Genomic DNA, 16,179 nt, shown 5'->3' with positions numbered 1-16,179 from the left:
TTATTTTTGTGAATGGTGTGAGAAAGTGGTCTAGTTTCAACCTTCTGCATGTTGCTGTCCAGTTCTCCCAGCACCATTTGTTAAAGAGGCTGTCTTTTTTCCATTGGATGTTCTTTCCTGCTTTGTCAAAGATGAGTTGGCCATACGTTTGTGGGTCTAGTTCTGGGGTTTCTATTCTATTCCATTGGTCTATGTGTCTGTTTTTGTGCCAATACCATGCTGCCTTGATGATGACAGCTTTGTAGTAGAGGCTAAAGTCTGGGATTGTGATGCCTCCTGCTTTGGTCTTCTTCTTCAAAATTCCTTTGGCTATTCGGGGCCTTTTGTGGTTCCATATGAATTTTAGGATTGCTTGTTCTAGTTTCGAGAAGAATGCTGGTGCAATTTTGATTGGGATTGCATTGAATGTGTAGATAGCTTTGGGTAGTATTGACATTTTGACAATATTTATTTTTCCAATCCATGAGCAGGGAATGTCTTTCCATTTCTTTAAATCTTCTTCAATTTCCTTCATAAGCTTTCTATAGTTTTCAGCATACAGATCCTTTACATCTTTGGTTAGATTTATTCCTAGGTATTTTATGCTTCTTGGTGCAATTGTGAATGGGATCAGTTTCTTTATTTGTCTTTCTGTTGCTTCATTGTTAGTGTATAAGAATGCAACTGATTTCTGTACATTGATTTTGTATCCTGCAACTTTGCTGAATTCCTGTATCAGTTCTAGCAGACTTTTGGTGGAGTCTATCGGATTTTCCATGTATAATATCATGTCATCTGCAAAAAGTGAAAGCTTGACTTCATCTTTGCCAATTTTGATGCCTTTGATTTCCTTTTGTTGTCTGATTGCTGATGCTACAACTTCCAGCACTATGTTAAACAGCAGCGGTGAGAGTGGGCATCCCTGTCGTGTTCCTGATCTCAGGGAAAAAGCTCTCAGTTTTTCCCCGTTGAGGATGATGTTAGCTGTGGGCTTTTCATAAATGGCTTTTATGATCTTTAAGTATGTTCCTTCTATCCCGACTTTCTCAAGGGTTTTTATTAAGAAAGGGTGCTGGATTTTGTCAAAGGCCTTTTCTGCATTGATTGACAGGATCATATGGTTCTTCTCTTTTTTTGTTGTTAATGTGATGTATCACGTTGATTGATTTGCGAATGTTGAACCAGCCCTGCATCCCAGGAATGAATCCCACTTGATCATGGTGAATAATTCTTTTTATATGCCGTTGAATTCGATTTGCTAGTATCTTATTGAGAATTTTTGCATCCATATTCATCAGGGATATTGGCCTGTAGTTCTCTTTTTTTACTGGGTCTCTGTCTGGTTTAGGAATCAAAGTAATACTGGCTTCATAGAATGAGTCTGGAAGTTTTCCTTCCCTTTCTATTTTTTGGAATAGCTTGAGAAGGATAGGTATTATCTCTGCTTTAAACGTCTGGTAGAACTCCCCTAGGAAGCCATCTGGTCCTGGACTCTTATTTGTTGGGAGATTTTTGATAACCGATTCAATTTCTTCACTGGTTATGGGTCTGTTCAAGCTTTCTATTTCCTCCTGATTGAGTTTTGGAAGAGTGTGGGTGCTCAGGAATTTGTCCATTGCTTCCAGGTTGTCCAATTTGTTGGCATATAATTTTTCATAGTATTCCCTGATAATTGTTCGTATCTCTGAGGGATTGGTTGTAATAATTCCATTTTCATTCATGATTTTATCTATTTGGGTCATCTCCCTTTTCTTTTTGAGAAGCCTGGCTAGAGGTTTGTCACTTTGGTTTATTTTTTCAAAAAACCAACTCTTGGTTTCATTGATCTGCTCTACAGTTTTTTTAGATTCTATATTGTTTATTTCTGCTCTGATCTTTATTATTTCTCTTCTTCTGCTGGGTTTAGGCTGCCTTTGCTGTTCTGCTTCTAGTTCCTTTAGGTGTGCTGTTAGATTTTGTATTTGGGATTTTTCTTGTTTCTTGAGATAGGCCTGGATTGCAATGTATTTTCCTCCTAGGACTGCCTTCGCTGCATCCCAAAGCGTTTGGATTGTTGTATTTTCATTTTCGTTTGTTTCCATATATTTTTTAATTTCTTCTCTAATTGCCTGGTTGATCCACTCATTCGTTAGTAGGGTGTTCTTTAACCTCCATGCTTTTGGAGGTTTTCCAGACTTTTTTCTGTGGTTGATTTCAAGCTTCATAGCATTGTGGTCTGAAAGTATGCATGGTATAATTTCAATTCTTGTAAACTTATGAAGGGCTGTTTTGTGACCCAGTATATGATCTATCTTGGAGAATGTTCCATGTGCACTCGAGAAGAAAGTATATTCTGTTGCTTTGGGATGCAGAGTTCTAAATATATCTGTCAAGTCCATCTGATCCAATGTCTCATTCAGGGCCCTTGTTTCTTTATTGACCGTGTGTCTAGATGATCTATCCATTTCTGTAAGTGGGGTGTTAAAGTCCCCTGCAATTACCACATTCTTATCAATAAGGTTGCTTATGTTTATGAGTAATTGTTTTATATATTTGGGGGCTCCGGTATTCGGCGCATAGACATTTATAATTGTTAGCTCTTCCTGATGGATAGACCCTGTAACTATTATATAATGTCCTTCTTCATCTCTTGTTACAGCCTTTAATTTAAAGTCTAGTTTGTCTGATATAAGTATGGCTACTCCAGCTTTCTTTTGGCTTCCAGTGGCATGATAAATAGTTCTCCATCCCCTCACTCTCAATCTAAAGGTGTCCTCAGATCTAAAATGAGTCTCTTGTAGACAGCAAATAGATGGGTCTTGCTTTTTTATCCATTCTGATACCCTATGTCTTTTGGTTGGCGCATTTAATCCATTTACATTCAGTGTTATTATAGAAAGATACGGGTTGAGAGTCATTGTGATGTCTGTATGTTTTATGCTTGTAGTGATGTCTCTGGGACTTTGTCTCACAGGGTCCCCCTTAGGATCTCTTGTAGGGCTGGTTTAGTGGTGACAAATTCCTTCAGTTTTTGTTTGTTTGGGAAGACCTTTATCTCTCCTTCTATTCTAAATGACAGACTTGCTGGATAAAGGATTCTTGGCTGCATATTTTTTCTGTCTAGCACCCTGAAAATCTCGTGCCAATTCTTTCTGGCCTGCCAAGTTTCAAAAGAGAGATCAGTCACGAGTCTTATAGGTCTCCCTTTATATGTGAGGGCACGTTTACCCCTTGCTGCTTTCAGAATTTTCTCTTTATCCTTGTATTTTGCCAGTTTCACTATGATATGTCGTGCAGAAGATCGATTCAAGTTACGTCTGAAGGGAGTTCTCTGTGCCTCTTGGATTTCAATGCCTTTTTCCTTCCCCAGTTCAGGGAAGTTCTCAGCTATTATTTCTTCAAGTACCCCTTCAGCACCTTTCCCTCTCTCTTCCTCCTCTGGGATACCAATTATGCGTATATTATTTCTTTTTAGTGTATCACTTTGTTCTCTAATTTTCCACTCATACTCCTGGATTTTTTTTATCTCTCTTTTTCTCAGCTTCCTCTTTTTCCATAACTTTATCTTCTAGTTCACCTATTCTCTCCTCTGCCTCTTCAAGCCGAGCTGTGGTGGTTTCCATTTTGTTATGCATTTCGTTTAAAGCATTTTTCAGCTCCTCGTGACTGTTCCTTTGTCCCTTGATCTCTGTAGCAAGAGATTCTCTGCTGTCCTGTATACTGTTTTCAAGCCCAGTGATTAATTTTATGACTATTATTCTAAATTCACTTTCTGTTATATTATTTAAATCCTTTTTGATCAGCTCATTAGCTGTTGTTATTTCCTGGAGATTCTTCTGAGGGGAATTCTTCCGCTTGGTCATTTTGGATAGTCCCTGGCGTGGTGAGGACCTGCAGGGCACTTCCCCTGTGCTGTGGTGTATAACTGGAGTTGGTGGGTGGGGCTGCAGTCAGACCTGATGTCTGCCCCCAGCCCACCGCTGGGGCCACAGTCAGACTGGTGTGTGCCTTCTCTTCCCCTCTCCTAGGGGCGGGATTCACTGTGGGGTGGTGTGGCCCGTCTGGGCTACTTGCACACTGCCAGGCTTGTGATGCTGGGGATCTGGCGTATTAGCTGGGGTGGGTAGGCAAGGTGCACAGGGGCAGGAGGGGCAGGCTTAGATCGCTTCTCCTTAGGTGATCCGCTTCAGGAGGGGCCCTGTGGCAGCGGGAGGGAGTCAGATCCGCTGCCGGAGGTTTGGCTCCGCAGAAGCACAGAGTTGGGTGTTTGCGCAGAGCGAGCAAGTTCCCTGGCAGGAACTGGTTCTCTTTGGGATTTTGGCTGGGGGATGGGCGGGGGAGATGGCACTGGCGAGCGCCTTTGTTCCCCACCAAACTGAGCTCTGTCATCAGGGGGCTCAGCAGCTCTCCCTCCCTTTGTCCTCCAGCCTTCCCGCTTTCTGAGCAGAGCTGTTAACTTATGACCTCCCAGACGCTAAGTCGCGCTTGTTGTGGGAACACAGTCCGTCAGGCCCCTCCGCTTTTGCAAGCCAGACTCGGGGGCTCTGCTTGGCCGGCGAGCCGCCCCTCCACCCTGGCTCCCTCCTGCCAGTCCGTGGAGCGTGCACCGCCTTGCCGCCCTTCCTACCCTCTTCCGTGGGCCTCTCGTCTGCGTTTGGCTCCGGCGACTCCGTTCTGCTAATCCTCTGGTGGTTTTCTGGGTTATTTAGGCAGGTGTAGGTGGAATCTAAGTGATCAGCAGGACGTGCGGTGAGCCCAGCGTCCTCCTAAGCCGCCATCTTGCAAACCTCCGATTTCATTCTTTTTGATTGCCAACTAATACTCCATTGTATATATATGCCACATCTTCTTTATCCATTTGTTCATCATTGGACATTTGGGCTCTTTCCATATTTTGGCCATTATTGATAGTGCTTCTATAAACATGGGGGTGCATGTGTCCCTTCGAAACAGCACCCCTGTATCCCGTGGATAAATGTCTAGTAGTGCAATTGCTGGGTTGTAGGGTAGTTCTATTTTTAGTTTTTTGAGGAACCTCCATACTGTTTTCCAGAGTGGCCGCACCAGCTTGCATTCCCAGGGAGGTTTTTTTTTTTTTTTTTTTTTTTTTTTATTACTAATTCAGTTTCATTACTGGTCATTGGTCTGTTCAAATTTTCTATTTCTCCTTGATTCAGTTTTGGAAATTTATATGTTTCTAGAAATTTATCCATTTCTTATAGGTTGTTCAATTTGCTGGCATAGATTTTTTCATAATATTCTTTTATAATTCTTTGCATTTCTGTGGTGTTGGTTGTTATTTTTCCTCTTTTATTTCTGATTTTCTTTACTTGAATCTTCTCTCTCTTTCCCTCTTTTTGATGAGTCTGGCTAAAGGTATATCAAGTTTGTTGGTCTTTTCAACAAACCTCATTTCAACAAACCTGGCTCCTGGTTTCATTGATCTGTTCCACTGTGTGTGTGTGTGTGTGTGTGTGTGTGTGTGTGTGTGTGTGTTTAGTATTTATTTTGTTTGTTTCTTCTCCAATCATTATTTTTCCTTCCTTCTGCTGGTTTTGGGTTTTGTTTGTTCTTTTTCTAGTTCCTTTAGGTGCATGGTTAGGTTGTTTATTTGAGATTTTTCTTGCTTCTTGAGGTAGGACTATATTGCTATATAATTCCATCTTAGAACAACTGTTGCTACATCACAAAGCTTTTGGACCATTGTATTTTTTGTTTGTTTGTTTGTTTGTCTCCATTTATTTTTTGATTTCCTCCTTGATTTCTTGGTTGACCCACTCATTGTTTAGTAGCATGTTATTTAACCTCCATGTATTTGTGTTTTATCTAGATTTTTTCTTATGGTTGATTTCCAGTTTCATAGCATTGTGTTTAAAAAGATGCAGAATATGACTTGGATCTTTTAGAATTTGTTGAGGCTTGTTTTGTGGCTTAATATGTGAATCTATTCTGTAGAATGTTCAATTGTACTTGAGAAGAATGTGTATTCTGCTGTTTTAGGATGAATGTTTTGAATATATCTGTTAGGTCCATTTGGTCTAATGTGTCTTCAAAGCCACTGTTTATTTGTTGATTTTTCTGTTTAAGTGATCTATACATTGGTGTAAATGGGGTGTTAAAGTCCTCTACTATTATTGTATTACTATTGATTACTTCCTTTATGTTTGTTATTAGCTGCTTTATGTATTTGGGTGTCTCCAAGTTGGGGGCATAAATATAACTCTTATATCTTCTTGTTTGTGCCCTTTATGATTATATAGTGTCCTTCTTTGTCTCTTGTTACAAGTATTTATTTATTTATTTATTTATTTATTTATTATCTATCTATGGTCTTTGGTTTAAAGTCAGTTTTGTCTGATTGCTACCCTGGCTTTCTTTTTACTTCCATTTGCATGATAAATCTTTTCCATCCCTTTACTTTTTTTTTTTTTCAAATTTTTGTTAAATTCTGGTTAGTTAACATATAGTGTAGTATTGATTTCAGGAGTAGAATTTAGTGATTCATCACTTACATATAACACCCTGTGCTCAGCCCAAGTGCCCTCCTTAAAACCCATCACCCATTTAGCTCATCCCCCCCATCCACTTCCCCAGCAACCTTCAGTTTGTTCTCTATAATTAAGACTCTATAATTAAGACTTTGCTTTCCTTTTCCCATTCCCTATGTTCATTTGTTTTGTTTCTTTTTTTTTATTAAAAAAAAATTTTTTTAACGTTTATTTATTTTTGAGACAGAGAGAGAGACAGAGCATGAACGGGGGAGGGGCGGAGAGAGAGGGAGACACAGAATCCGAAGCAGGCTCCAGGCTCTGAGCCATCAGCCCAGAGCCTGACGCAGGGCTTGAAATCACGGCCCGCGAGATCATGACCTGAGTTGAAGTCGGACACTTAACTGACTGAGCTACCCAGGCGCCCCTGTTTTGTTTCTTAAATATCACATATGAGTGAAATCATATGGTATTTGTCTTTTTCTAATTTATTTCCATTATATATGTATATATATATAATGCTTATTTCCACTATATATATATACATATATATGTATATGTATATGTGTATGTATATGTATATGTATATGTATATGTATATGTATAAATATATATATTTCTTAACTGGGTCGCTTATATATCTTTTTTATCCATTCATCAGTCGCCCACTTCACTTTCAATCTGCATGTGTCTTTAGGTCTGAAATGAGTCTCTTGTAGGCAGTGTATAGATGGGTCTTGCTTTTTTTTGGGGGGGGGGTCTTGCCTTTTAATCCATTATGTCACCCTATGTCTTTTTATTGGAACACTTAATCCATTTACATTCAGAGTAATTATTGATAAGAATGTACTTATTGCCATTTTGTTATTTATTTTATGGTTGTTTTTGTAGTTCTTCTGTTTCTTCTCTTGCTCTCTTCTTCCATGGTTTTCTTTAGTGATATATTTGGATTCCTTTCTCTTATTTTTTGCATATCTATTACTGGTTTTTCATTCATGGTTACCATTAGGTTTATATATAATATCTTATGCATATAGCAGTCTATATTAAGTGATGGTCGCTTAAACTTGAACCCATTCCTTACTCCTCTTTCCTCTATGTTTTAGGTAAATGGTGTCATACTTTACATCCTTTTATTTTGTGACTCTCTTGACTAATATTCATAAATATATTTGTTTTTTACTGCTTTTGTGTTTCTTATTTTTCTTACTCCTACTTTCCTTTCCACTCAAGGAGTCCCCTTTAACAGCTTTAACCAGCTTGTAGGGCTGGTTTCATGGACATTAATTCCTTTCATTTTTGTTTGTCTGGGAAACTCTTTATCCCTCCTTATATTCTGAATGATGGCCTTGCTGAATAGAATAGTCTTGGCTGCAGGTTTGTTTGTTTGTTTGTTTGTTTTTCCTTTCAGCACTTTATCATGCCACTCCCTTTTGGCCTGCAAAGTTTCTGCTGAAAATCAGCTGATAGCCTTATGCGGTTTCCCTTGTATGTAACCATTTTCTTTCCTTTTTCTTTCTGCTTTAAAAATTCTTTATCACTACTTTTTGCCATTTTATAATTTTGTAAAAGGTTTATTTATTTATTTGAGAGAGACAGAGACAGTGCCAGTGGGGGAGAGGCAGAAAGAGAGGGAGAGAGAGAATCCCAAGTGAGCTCTGTGCTGCCACTGCAGAGCCTGATGCAGGGCTTGAACTCATGAAACTTCAAGATCATGAACTGAACTGAAAACAAGAGTTGGACGCTTAACCTACTGAGCCACCCAGGTGCCACTTTTTTACCATTTTAAGTACTATGTGTCTTGATGTGGACCTCCTTGGGTTGATTTTTGGGGGCTTGCTGTGTCTCCCGGATCTAAATTTCTGTTTCCTTCCCCAGATTTGGGGACTCTCAGTTATTATTTCTTTGAATATTTTTTTCTTTTTTTAATATTGCAGAAATATATTTATTATTTTTTAAAATATAATTTATTGTCAAATTGGCTTACATACAACATGCAGTGCTCATACCAACAAGTGCTGAATAAATTTTCTGCCCCATTTCCTTTCTTCCCCTTCTGGGATCCTTATAATGCAAATGTTATTATGCTTGAGAGTATTGCTGAGTTTCCTAAGTCTATTTTCATTTATAATTATTATTTTTCCTCTCTCCTGTTCAGTTTGATTGCTTTCCATTACACTGTCCTCCAGGTTGCTGATCTGTTCTTCTGCTTTCTCTAGTCTACTATTTATTCCATCCAGGGTACTTTTAACTTCAGTTATTGAGTTCTTCATTTCTGATTGGCTCTTTTTCATTTTTTCTGTCTCTTTGTTAAGGGTCTTACTGAGGTCCTCCACTTTTTTCTTAAGTCCAGTGATTATCTTTATGACCATTACCTTAAATTCTCTATCAGGCATATTACTTGTCTCTTTTGCTTAGATCTCTTGCTGGGTTTTTTTTTTTTTTTTGTCTTTTTTGGGACATATTCCTCTGTCTCCTCATTTTGTCTCTCTGTCTCAAAATGTTTTAAATGTTTATTTATTTATTTTGAGTGAGGGAGAGAGAGAGAGAGACAGAGAGAACAAGTGGGGCAGAGAGAAGGAGAGACAGAATCCCAAGCAGGCTCTGCATCATTAGTGCAGAGCCTAATGCAGGGCTTGAACACAAGAACTGCAAGATCACGACCTGAGCTGAGATCAAGAGTCGGATGTTTAACCAAATGAGCCATGCAGGCACCCCTCTGTCTGTTTCTATGTGTTAGGAAAGTAAGCTATGTCTCCTGTTCTTGAAAGTATGAAGAAGAGGTCCTGTAGTGCCCTGCAGTGCAATGTCCCCTGTTCACCAGAATAGAACTCATCCAATTTTAACTCGAAGTGAGGAGGCCGTATAGTGCAGAGACATAGTGTGGGATTTGGATTCAATAAGAACTGGGGTTGAATTCTTACCTCTCTACTTACTCCTTGTGCAAGTGATTACATTTTTTCTAAAGCTTATATTCTTTATATAAAAGTATTCTAAATGATAGACTATACCTTATATCATTGTTGGAAACATTGAATGAGATAATGCTCCATCATAAGATTTGGCTATAGGTATCACCATCTTGATTTCTGCTAAGGAAGAATTTTCTAACTGAATTGGTCTAGAAAGGGGTAAGCAGAAAGTGTGCATCTATCAAGAATTCCATAGTGGAGACTCCCACGCTGCCTAGAGAATTGGCTTAATGACTTCTAAGGTTCATGGTAACATTGAATTCTGTTCTTTCTTGAAGAACTCGTGGTGAAAACACATGACCCTGACTTATTGTAATAAAATAAATTAAGATCTCTTGAGGGCTTTTATAGATAATATATGTCACTGTCACCATTCTCTGAGCAACAGCAGCATGAACCTATCTTGTCATCATCACCATTATTGTCATCATGACTGATAATATGATCATGACATATTTTAATTATGAATACCTTACTCTAGATTCATTTTAGCACCATATCATACTTTTAATAAGATAATAAAAATATAATTCTTCCAACTTTACAGATAAGGAAAATGAGATATAGAGATTTTCTCAAGGCTGCCCAACTTTTTGTTGATCCAGATCACCATGAATTTCTTACTTGGGCTGGTCAGTGAGCCCAACTTTTGTTACTCCCTCTCCATTCTCCTATTTTGGTGGAGTGAACCAAAGAATGGGTGTAAGGAGACTGGAATCTTTCTTATATGCACGAGAGAAAAGAATAGAAGGAGACTATTACTTCTTGATATCAACTACACTCTGGGCATTCTCTTATAAAATCTTATAATGAAGGTGTTATTTATCCAATTTTACACGCACTTGAAGATAAGACAGGTGAATTAGTAAAACCATAAGCCCGAGTTTTGGTTCCAGTTCTGACAAATGTATGTGCTTAATCACTAAGGTTATTTGCAATTCTAAAAGTTTGTAACTCTTAAAAAATGAGAGAGTGGAGAGGAGTAGTCTCTGACCATCATGTTGAAAACACAGTGTGCTTGATTTCATATCTAGTGAGCCATGGATCTGGGATTCTAATCCAGGTCTGTATATCTTCAGTGTCACACACTGGCTCAGAGGAGAGAATCAGTTCCCTTGGTGGGCATCTACTTTGAATGACAGGGCCAGTTGGGTGGTTTGATTCAGCAGTGTTTATATGCAAGAGCAGACATTAAGCCCTGGAAGTGTTGATTGTTGCTGCCCTGTATCAGGGAGTATTCAGACCAATTATTACCACATGGCTGGATATGTTGTAAAACTTTGGAACTTTCAGGTGTAGCCAATATGCTCCTGAGTCATGCCAGTCTCACTGCTTTCCAGTGATGTGGTAAACAGATATGAGCTTATGTGTTTCAGAGGTGGGTTTTCCATGTTGTTCATATGTCATATTTCCAAGCCCATTGTTAACACTTTTTGTCGCAAAGTATTATTTCCTGCTTGATTATGACTTACCTAAATCAAAATTTATTTTAATTGGCCTGATAGAGATAAAACATAATTTATTTGATCATAAAGATGTAGAATTCATCTATTGCCATCATCTTATAATTAATAAGTTCACTTAAACATTTGTACCATTTCCTTTCCTGCAAACAAGAAAATTGGGAAATGTCTGTAGAATGGTAGATGTTCCATTTCATGACATCTCCCCTGAAACCTTTCCCTGTGCCTCCTGCTTCTATATCCAATCATCTCTCTCTCTCTCTCTCTCTCTCTCTCTCTTTTTATCTTTCCCCTGACACAGAAGTTCCTGAGGAGAAAAAAGGATGTTTCAGGCGAGCCTATGACCTGTTTTGTGGCCTGGACCAACAGAAGGGCCCCAAGATGACAAAGGAAGAGGAGGCGGCAATGAAGCTGAAGATGACAGACACCTCTGAGAAGCCTTTGTGGAGAACAATAGTTAATATCAATGGCATCATTCTGCTTGCCGTGGCTGTTTTCTGCCATGCATTTTTTGCCTGAGCCTTGCCTTCTGCTATAGGCTGTGTTTGGGAAGGCCAGACTTTTACTCTGCCTCCTTTAGTACCATTCTGTGGTATTAAAGTAAACCAGCCAGTTGTAAATTTTGCCCAAATGATAAATGTGTACAGGTGTAATTGCAGGTTAGCTGAAGAAAAATCATTAATTTGCTCTTAACTTATGTATTTGAGGCCAGTGTGATATTGTCAGCTGTACATATTAGAGCTGCAGAAGGAAAGTCCAACTCAGTCATGTCCAGGAAAAGATGGACTAAGAAAGAGAAGCTCTGCAATGTCTGATGCAAATTTGTCTCAGGTAGATTCAGTGTGTCAATGTTGTGATCCTTGAATATTATTACTTTAAGAGCTGTGGTCTCCCTGGTTCATGCCACTTTCCCTATATGACCTTCCCCTCATTTTTTTCCTTTTTTTTCCCCTCATTTTTTTTTAAGAGAAAAATTTGCCCTCTCACATCCCTGTCAAGTTTTTTCTTGGCACAAGGAAATCAATCTGATAAACTGATGAATGCATGGAAGCTGAAGCTGGGAGCTTGATCAAGTCCCTGCCCTTGGTGTTTTCTCTTTGAAGGGAAAGCTTAGGGATGGCAGGACTTACCCCAAAGGGAAGGACCCAGGAACTAGTCTCAGGCATGTGGGGAAAGTGGATAATCTTGAGTCAAGGGATTTTCTGTTTTGTTTTTTTTTTTTAAGATGTCCATTGTGAGTTCCTCATGTTTGAGATTTGACTTATTTTGTCATTTCCTGTATCTGGAATGTCTTAGGCACTCAGTAATGCTTATGGACTAAATGGATGGTTTGGGAATTTATTTATAAATACTTGCTTTATTTTTACGTAAGCCTGGCCCTTGGTTAAACATTGTGTGTGTGTGTGTGTGTGTGTGTGTGTGTGTGTGGCTGCACAAAGTACACAGTCTGATGACTTTCATCAATTGGAATGCATTTTCCAGAGGCCACTCTTCCTTATGGTGCAGATGTTGACATATGAGCTTAGAAGCTGATCTATGTCACAGAATAGAGCAATTATACTTTTGGGACATCTGTCATCTCAAATAAGCCACACTCTCTTGAAACATGTAAACAATTAACCCAGTATTCTCTTCCCCATGAGTAAATGTGACCACAGCCCTTCTTTTTTGGGGTGTCTTGGTTGGTGATCATCCACTGACCAAAGTTAAGGTAGGTGGTCTCTGTCCTGAGTGGTAGCACTCAACACTTTTAGCTGACAGGAGTGTATTTCTTGTTGAACCTGTTTCCTAGGGAGAAGTGTTTAAAATGTAATTTAAATATAATTAATTAAATTTAATTCTTTTAGTCCCACCTGTGAAATCTCAATTATCTTGTAGTATGTACTCTTTGAAGTTAAGAAAAATCATGATGTTAGTATTGCCTGATTTCAAACTAGCTTAGGAAAGAGCTGGGATCTGAGGTGCTGTGGAACTGAGGTGCTGTGGAACAGCTCCTAGGTGTAAAAATGGTTCAACAGGCAAAGGGATATCTTGTTCTTGTGGAAGGAAGGGCACTATTTGATACACCCTCATATTGCCTTTAAGTGAGGCAGAGAAGAGGGGAACGTGGGGAATTTCACATGTCTGGCATTACTCAGCAGACTCAGTTTCATATGGAGTTTGTGGTATGATGATAAAGGGATGATAAAGGGAGAGGATTGGGATGTTAAAGGGAGAGGATTGAAAGCTAGTGGATGAAGTGGGCACAACGTATCTAGTTTGTCCTAGATTCAGTTTCTGGCATTGTCAATGATTCACTGTGTATATTGTGATAAATTATTTTGTCTTAACTGTGTATTTTTTTGTTTGAAAAATGGGGACCTTGGTGCTTATAGCATCCACCTACCTCCTCTGGGTGTGACTAGGACACTTTGTAAAGGGGATGACAGATACATACATGAAAGATACCAAGCAGATGTTATATTAAACAGCATTTGTCCCATAAATTAAAATGTATTACTTTGATAATAATAAAAACATAAAAAAACTGTAACATCAGGTTTTCTGTTTTCTAGATATTCTAAAGAAATACTACGTGGAGAGCTTTAGTTGGCACAAGATGTGGATTAGGAAAAAGGAGCCAAGACAGTTGAAAATAGAATCTAGCAACTTGAATAAAAGGTAGCAAAAGAGATGATTTCAACTTCAAAACATCTAGTAAACATGAGGTAACTACTTTCAATACATAATTTCTTTTTAGGACAGACTAAATCATGTGGGTAACCAAGGGCCAGTAAGTGATAAATTGTGCTAGAATAATTTCAGGAATATAGACAACTATTTTTTATTTCAAATGAAAGGTGAGTATTTGGGGACAGAGTGACTTCTTGTTATGGTCAGTTTATAGAACTGGAAAATCAGGTCCAACCAGGCAAAAAAAGATTCTTTAAATTTAGATCACTATTTTAAAAAGAATATCCCCAAATGAAAAGACAGGCCTCCTTCCCTGCAGAGTGAATTTAGTCTGGGGGCCTTTGATTTACCTGGGAGCATTGCTTACTTTTATGTAATTGAGTCAGGCATTGGTGTTCACTTAGAGAAATTTCTACCTTTGGAAGTCACTGGAACCTACTCTTCCCTGATGTGGGAATCACCATCTCCTAAAAGATGCATTGCAGCTTATCCTTCTTTACAAAAGAAAACCATGGGAGAGAAACATGTGCAGTTAGTTGGTGAAGAGAAGTTTCTTAACTTTCCTCCCAATCTAGCCCCAAGAAAACTCCTTCTAACCTTCGAATTGAATTTTGGTAAATGAAATTATTTGAATGAGGTACCATTGCCTTAATGTATTGGTAATATGGAATTAGAGAGCTGTGGATGAGGTTAATGGCACTATTGTTGCTTGGCTGGCACTGGGAGGTTCAGGTGAGTGTTACTTAGTTTCAGAGCTCCATATTGAATTCCTGACCAAGTCAGCTTTTGTAATCCTAAAAGCAATTCAAAGAATACGTAATTTATACAATTCATCCCCTGCTTGAAAAACTGGTGGCAATTGCCCACCTGATATAAGTTCTGGCAGCGTGTACATAGGCATTTAGGAATCAGATAAAGAGTTTAGAGCAGTGATTATCAAAATAGCTTATATAAGAATCCCCGGGAGGGTTCGTTAAAACACAGATTATTGGGGCTACTTCCAGAGTTTCTGATTTAGTAGGTCTGAAGTGGGGCCTGAGAATTTGCATTTCTAACAAGTTCCCAGATGATTTTGATGCTACTGGTCTGTGGACCACATTTTGAAAGCAGTTTACTTAGAGTTAATTCCAACTTAGAGTTAATTTCCAAAGGGGATTCATTTCATCAGCAAGGTAGAACTTAAAAAGCCTCTTTCCCAGGCTTTATTTTGAGATTTTTATTGATGTATTAGGGCAAAAACTCTTTTCTGAAACCAAAGTTGTGTGGGTATGGCTGAGGCACATTACAATGCCAAGGTACAGAAACCACTCTTTCTTACCTTTAAGACCTACCTGCTTAATTCTTGTCTCCTCCCTAGGTGCCAAGGCTTGACACTTTACCAGCTTGACTTTTATTTTATTTTATATTTCACACTCATCATGTACCATATACATGTTGTCCCTGAAACTTATTTTCACAGGTAGAATATTTTGCAGATGGTGGGAAGAGGCATGAGGGGAAAAAGCACTAACATTTATTGGGCATCTTGTATGGGCCAGACCTTGTAGGTAGTCTCAAATGACCCCACCTAATCTTTAGAACAGTTCCATGAAGTAATTTGAAGGAAACTGCAGTTTAGAGACTTAGGGACTTATCCAGGGACCTTCAATGGACCTTGGTGGTCACGGCCTAGGGGTTGACAGTCTCCTCTCCCTGCCACAGAATTTCCCAAGGCAACCTTCCAATGGTAATACAGTGTTTCTCCTTGAATTCTGAATATCCTGGAATGGGGTGGGATGTGGACAAGTCAGGGCACCAACATCTATTGAGCACGTACTTATTTATATTAACAAATGTTATAAATTTATAACACTTGAACTTGTGAGTTAAGCATTTCTATTTCTGTTTTCAACATTTATTTATTTTTGAGACAGAGAGACAAAACATGAATGGGGGAGGGGCAGAGAGAGAGGGAGACACAGAATCGGAAACAAGCTCCAGGCTCTGAGCCATCAGCCCAGAGCCTGACGCGGGGCTCGAATTCATGGACCGCGAGATCGTGACCTGGGTGAAGTCGGACGCTTAACTGACTGCGCCACCCAGGTGCCCCTCTATTTCTGTTTTCACATGAACAGTGAAGGTTCAGGGAAGTTGATTGTTTTGTTCATGATGGGTCTGTCTCTAGAAACTGTACTCCTAGTTTTGGTTTAGATGGATATCTCCTCCTGACCAAATAGTGACAGGAATATATCTTTTCTGTCAAAGTGGCTTCTGTTCTTCCATGAGGGCTCTTTCAAGACTCTCAGGATATGGATAATGATGTTTTCTAGTTGTTAGGCACCAAGTAAAGTAGAGAGTGTATATAAAGGGATTAATAGTCAGGCTGGTTTAAGAAGCAGATCCAGAGTTCCTGTTATCTCAAAAATTCAAAATTAAGAGAAATATGGAATGCTATGTCTAAAAACCCCTTATCTAAAGCTCAGCATCTTGGTTAGAAACTGAAGCTGCTTCTCTGTCAGTGAACCACATGACTCAGAGCATCCAGGGATGAGTGAGATATTTTATTCTCACTTATATAATTTCAAATAGCCAAGTTTCTCAGTCTATAATTATAAAAAAGGCATTTTCAGCACCATATCCTTGATG

At 38.9% G+C, this 16,179-nt stretch overlaps 1 protein-coding gene across 3 annotated transcripts in view; it reads left to right on the top strand.

The window, feature by feature from the left end:
- SLC5A1 (solute carrier family 5 member 1) overlaps positions 1-13,868 on the top strand; it is a 153,877-nt gene extending 140,009 nt beyond the window's left edge. The window contains exons 15-16 of one of the 3 annotated variants that reach the window (XR_006587569.1): positions 11,183-11,712; positions 13,437-13,868. Coding sequence is in view for 2 of the 3 variants with exons in the window: in XM_045041046.1 (XP_044896981.1) it covers positions 11,183-11,400 (218 nt within the window). In the remaining variant the exon portion in view is untranslated. 3 annotated transcript variants of the gene reach the window in all.
- The last annotated feature ends 2,311 nt before the right edge of the window (positions 13,869-16,179 follow it).

Source organism: Felis catus, chromosome D3 (genome assembly GCF_018350175.1).
Source record: "Felis catus isolate Fca126 chromosome D3, F.catus_Fca126_mat1.0, whole genome shotgun sequence".
In the NCBI taxonomy this organism is placed as follows: Eukaryota; Metazoa; Chordata; class Mammalia; order Carnivora; family Felidae; genus Felis; species Felis catus.
This window is presented reverse-complemented; position numbering and strand designations above follow the sequence as displayed.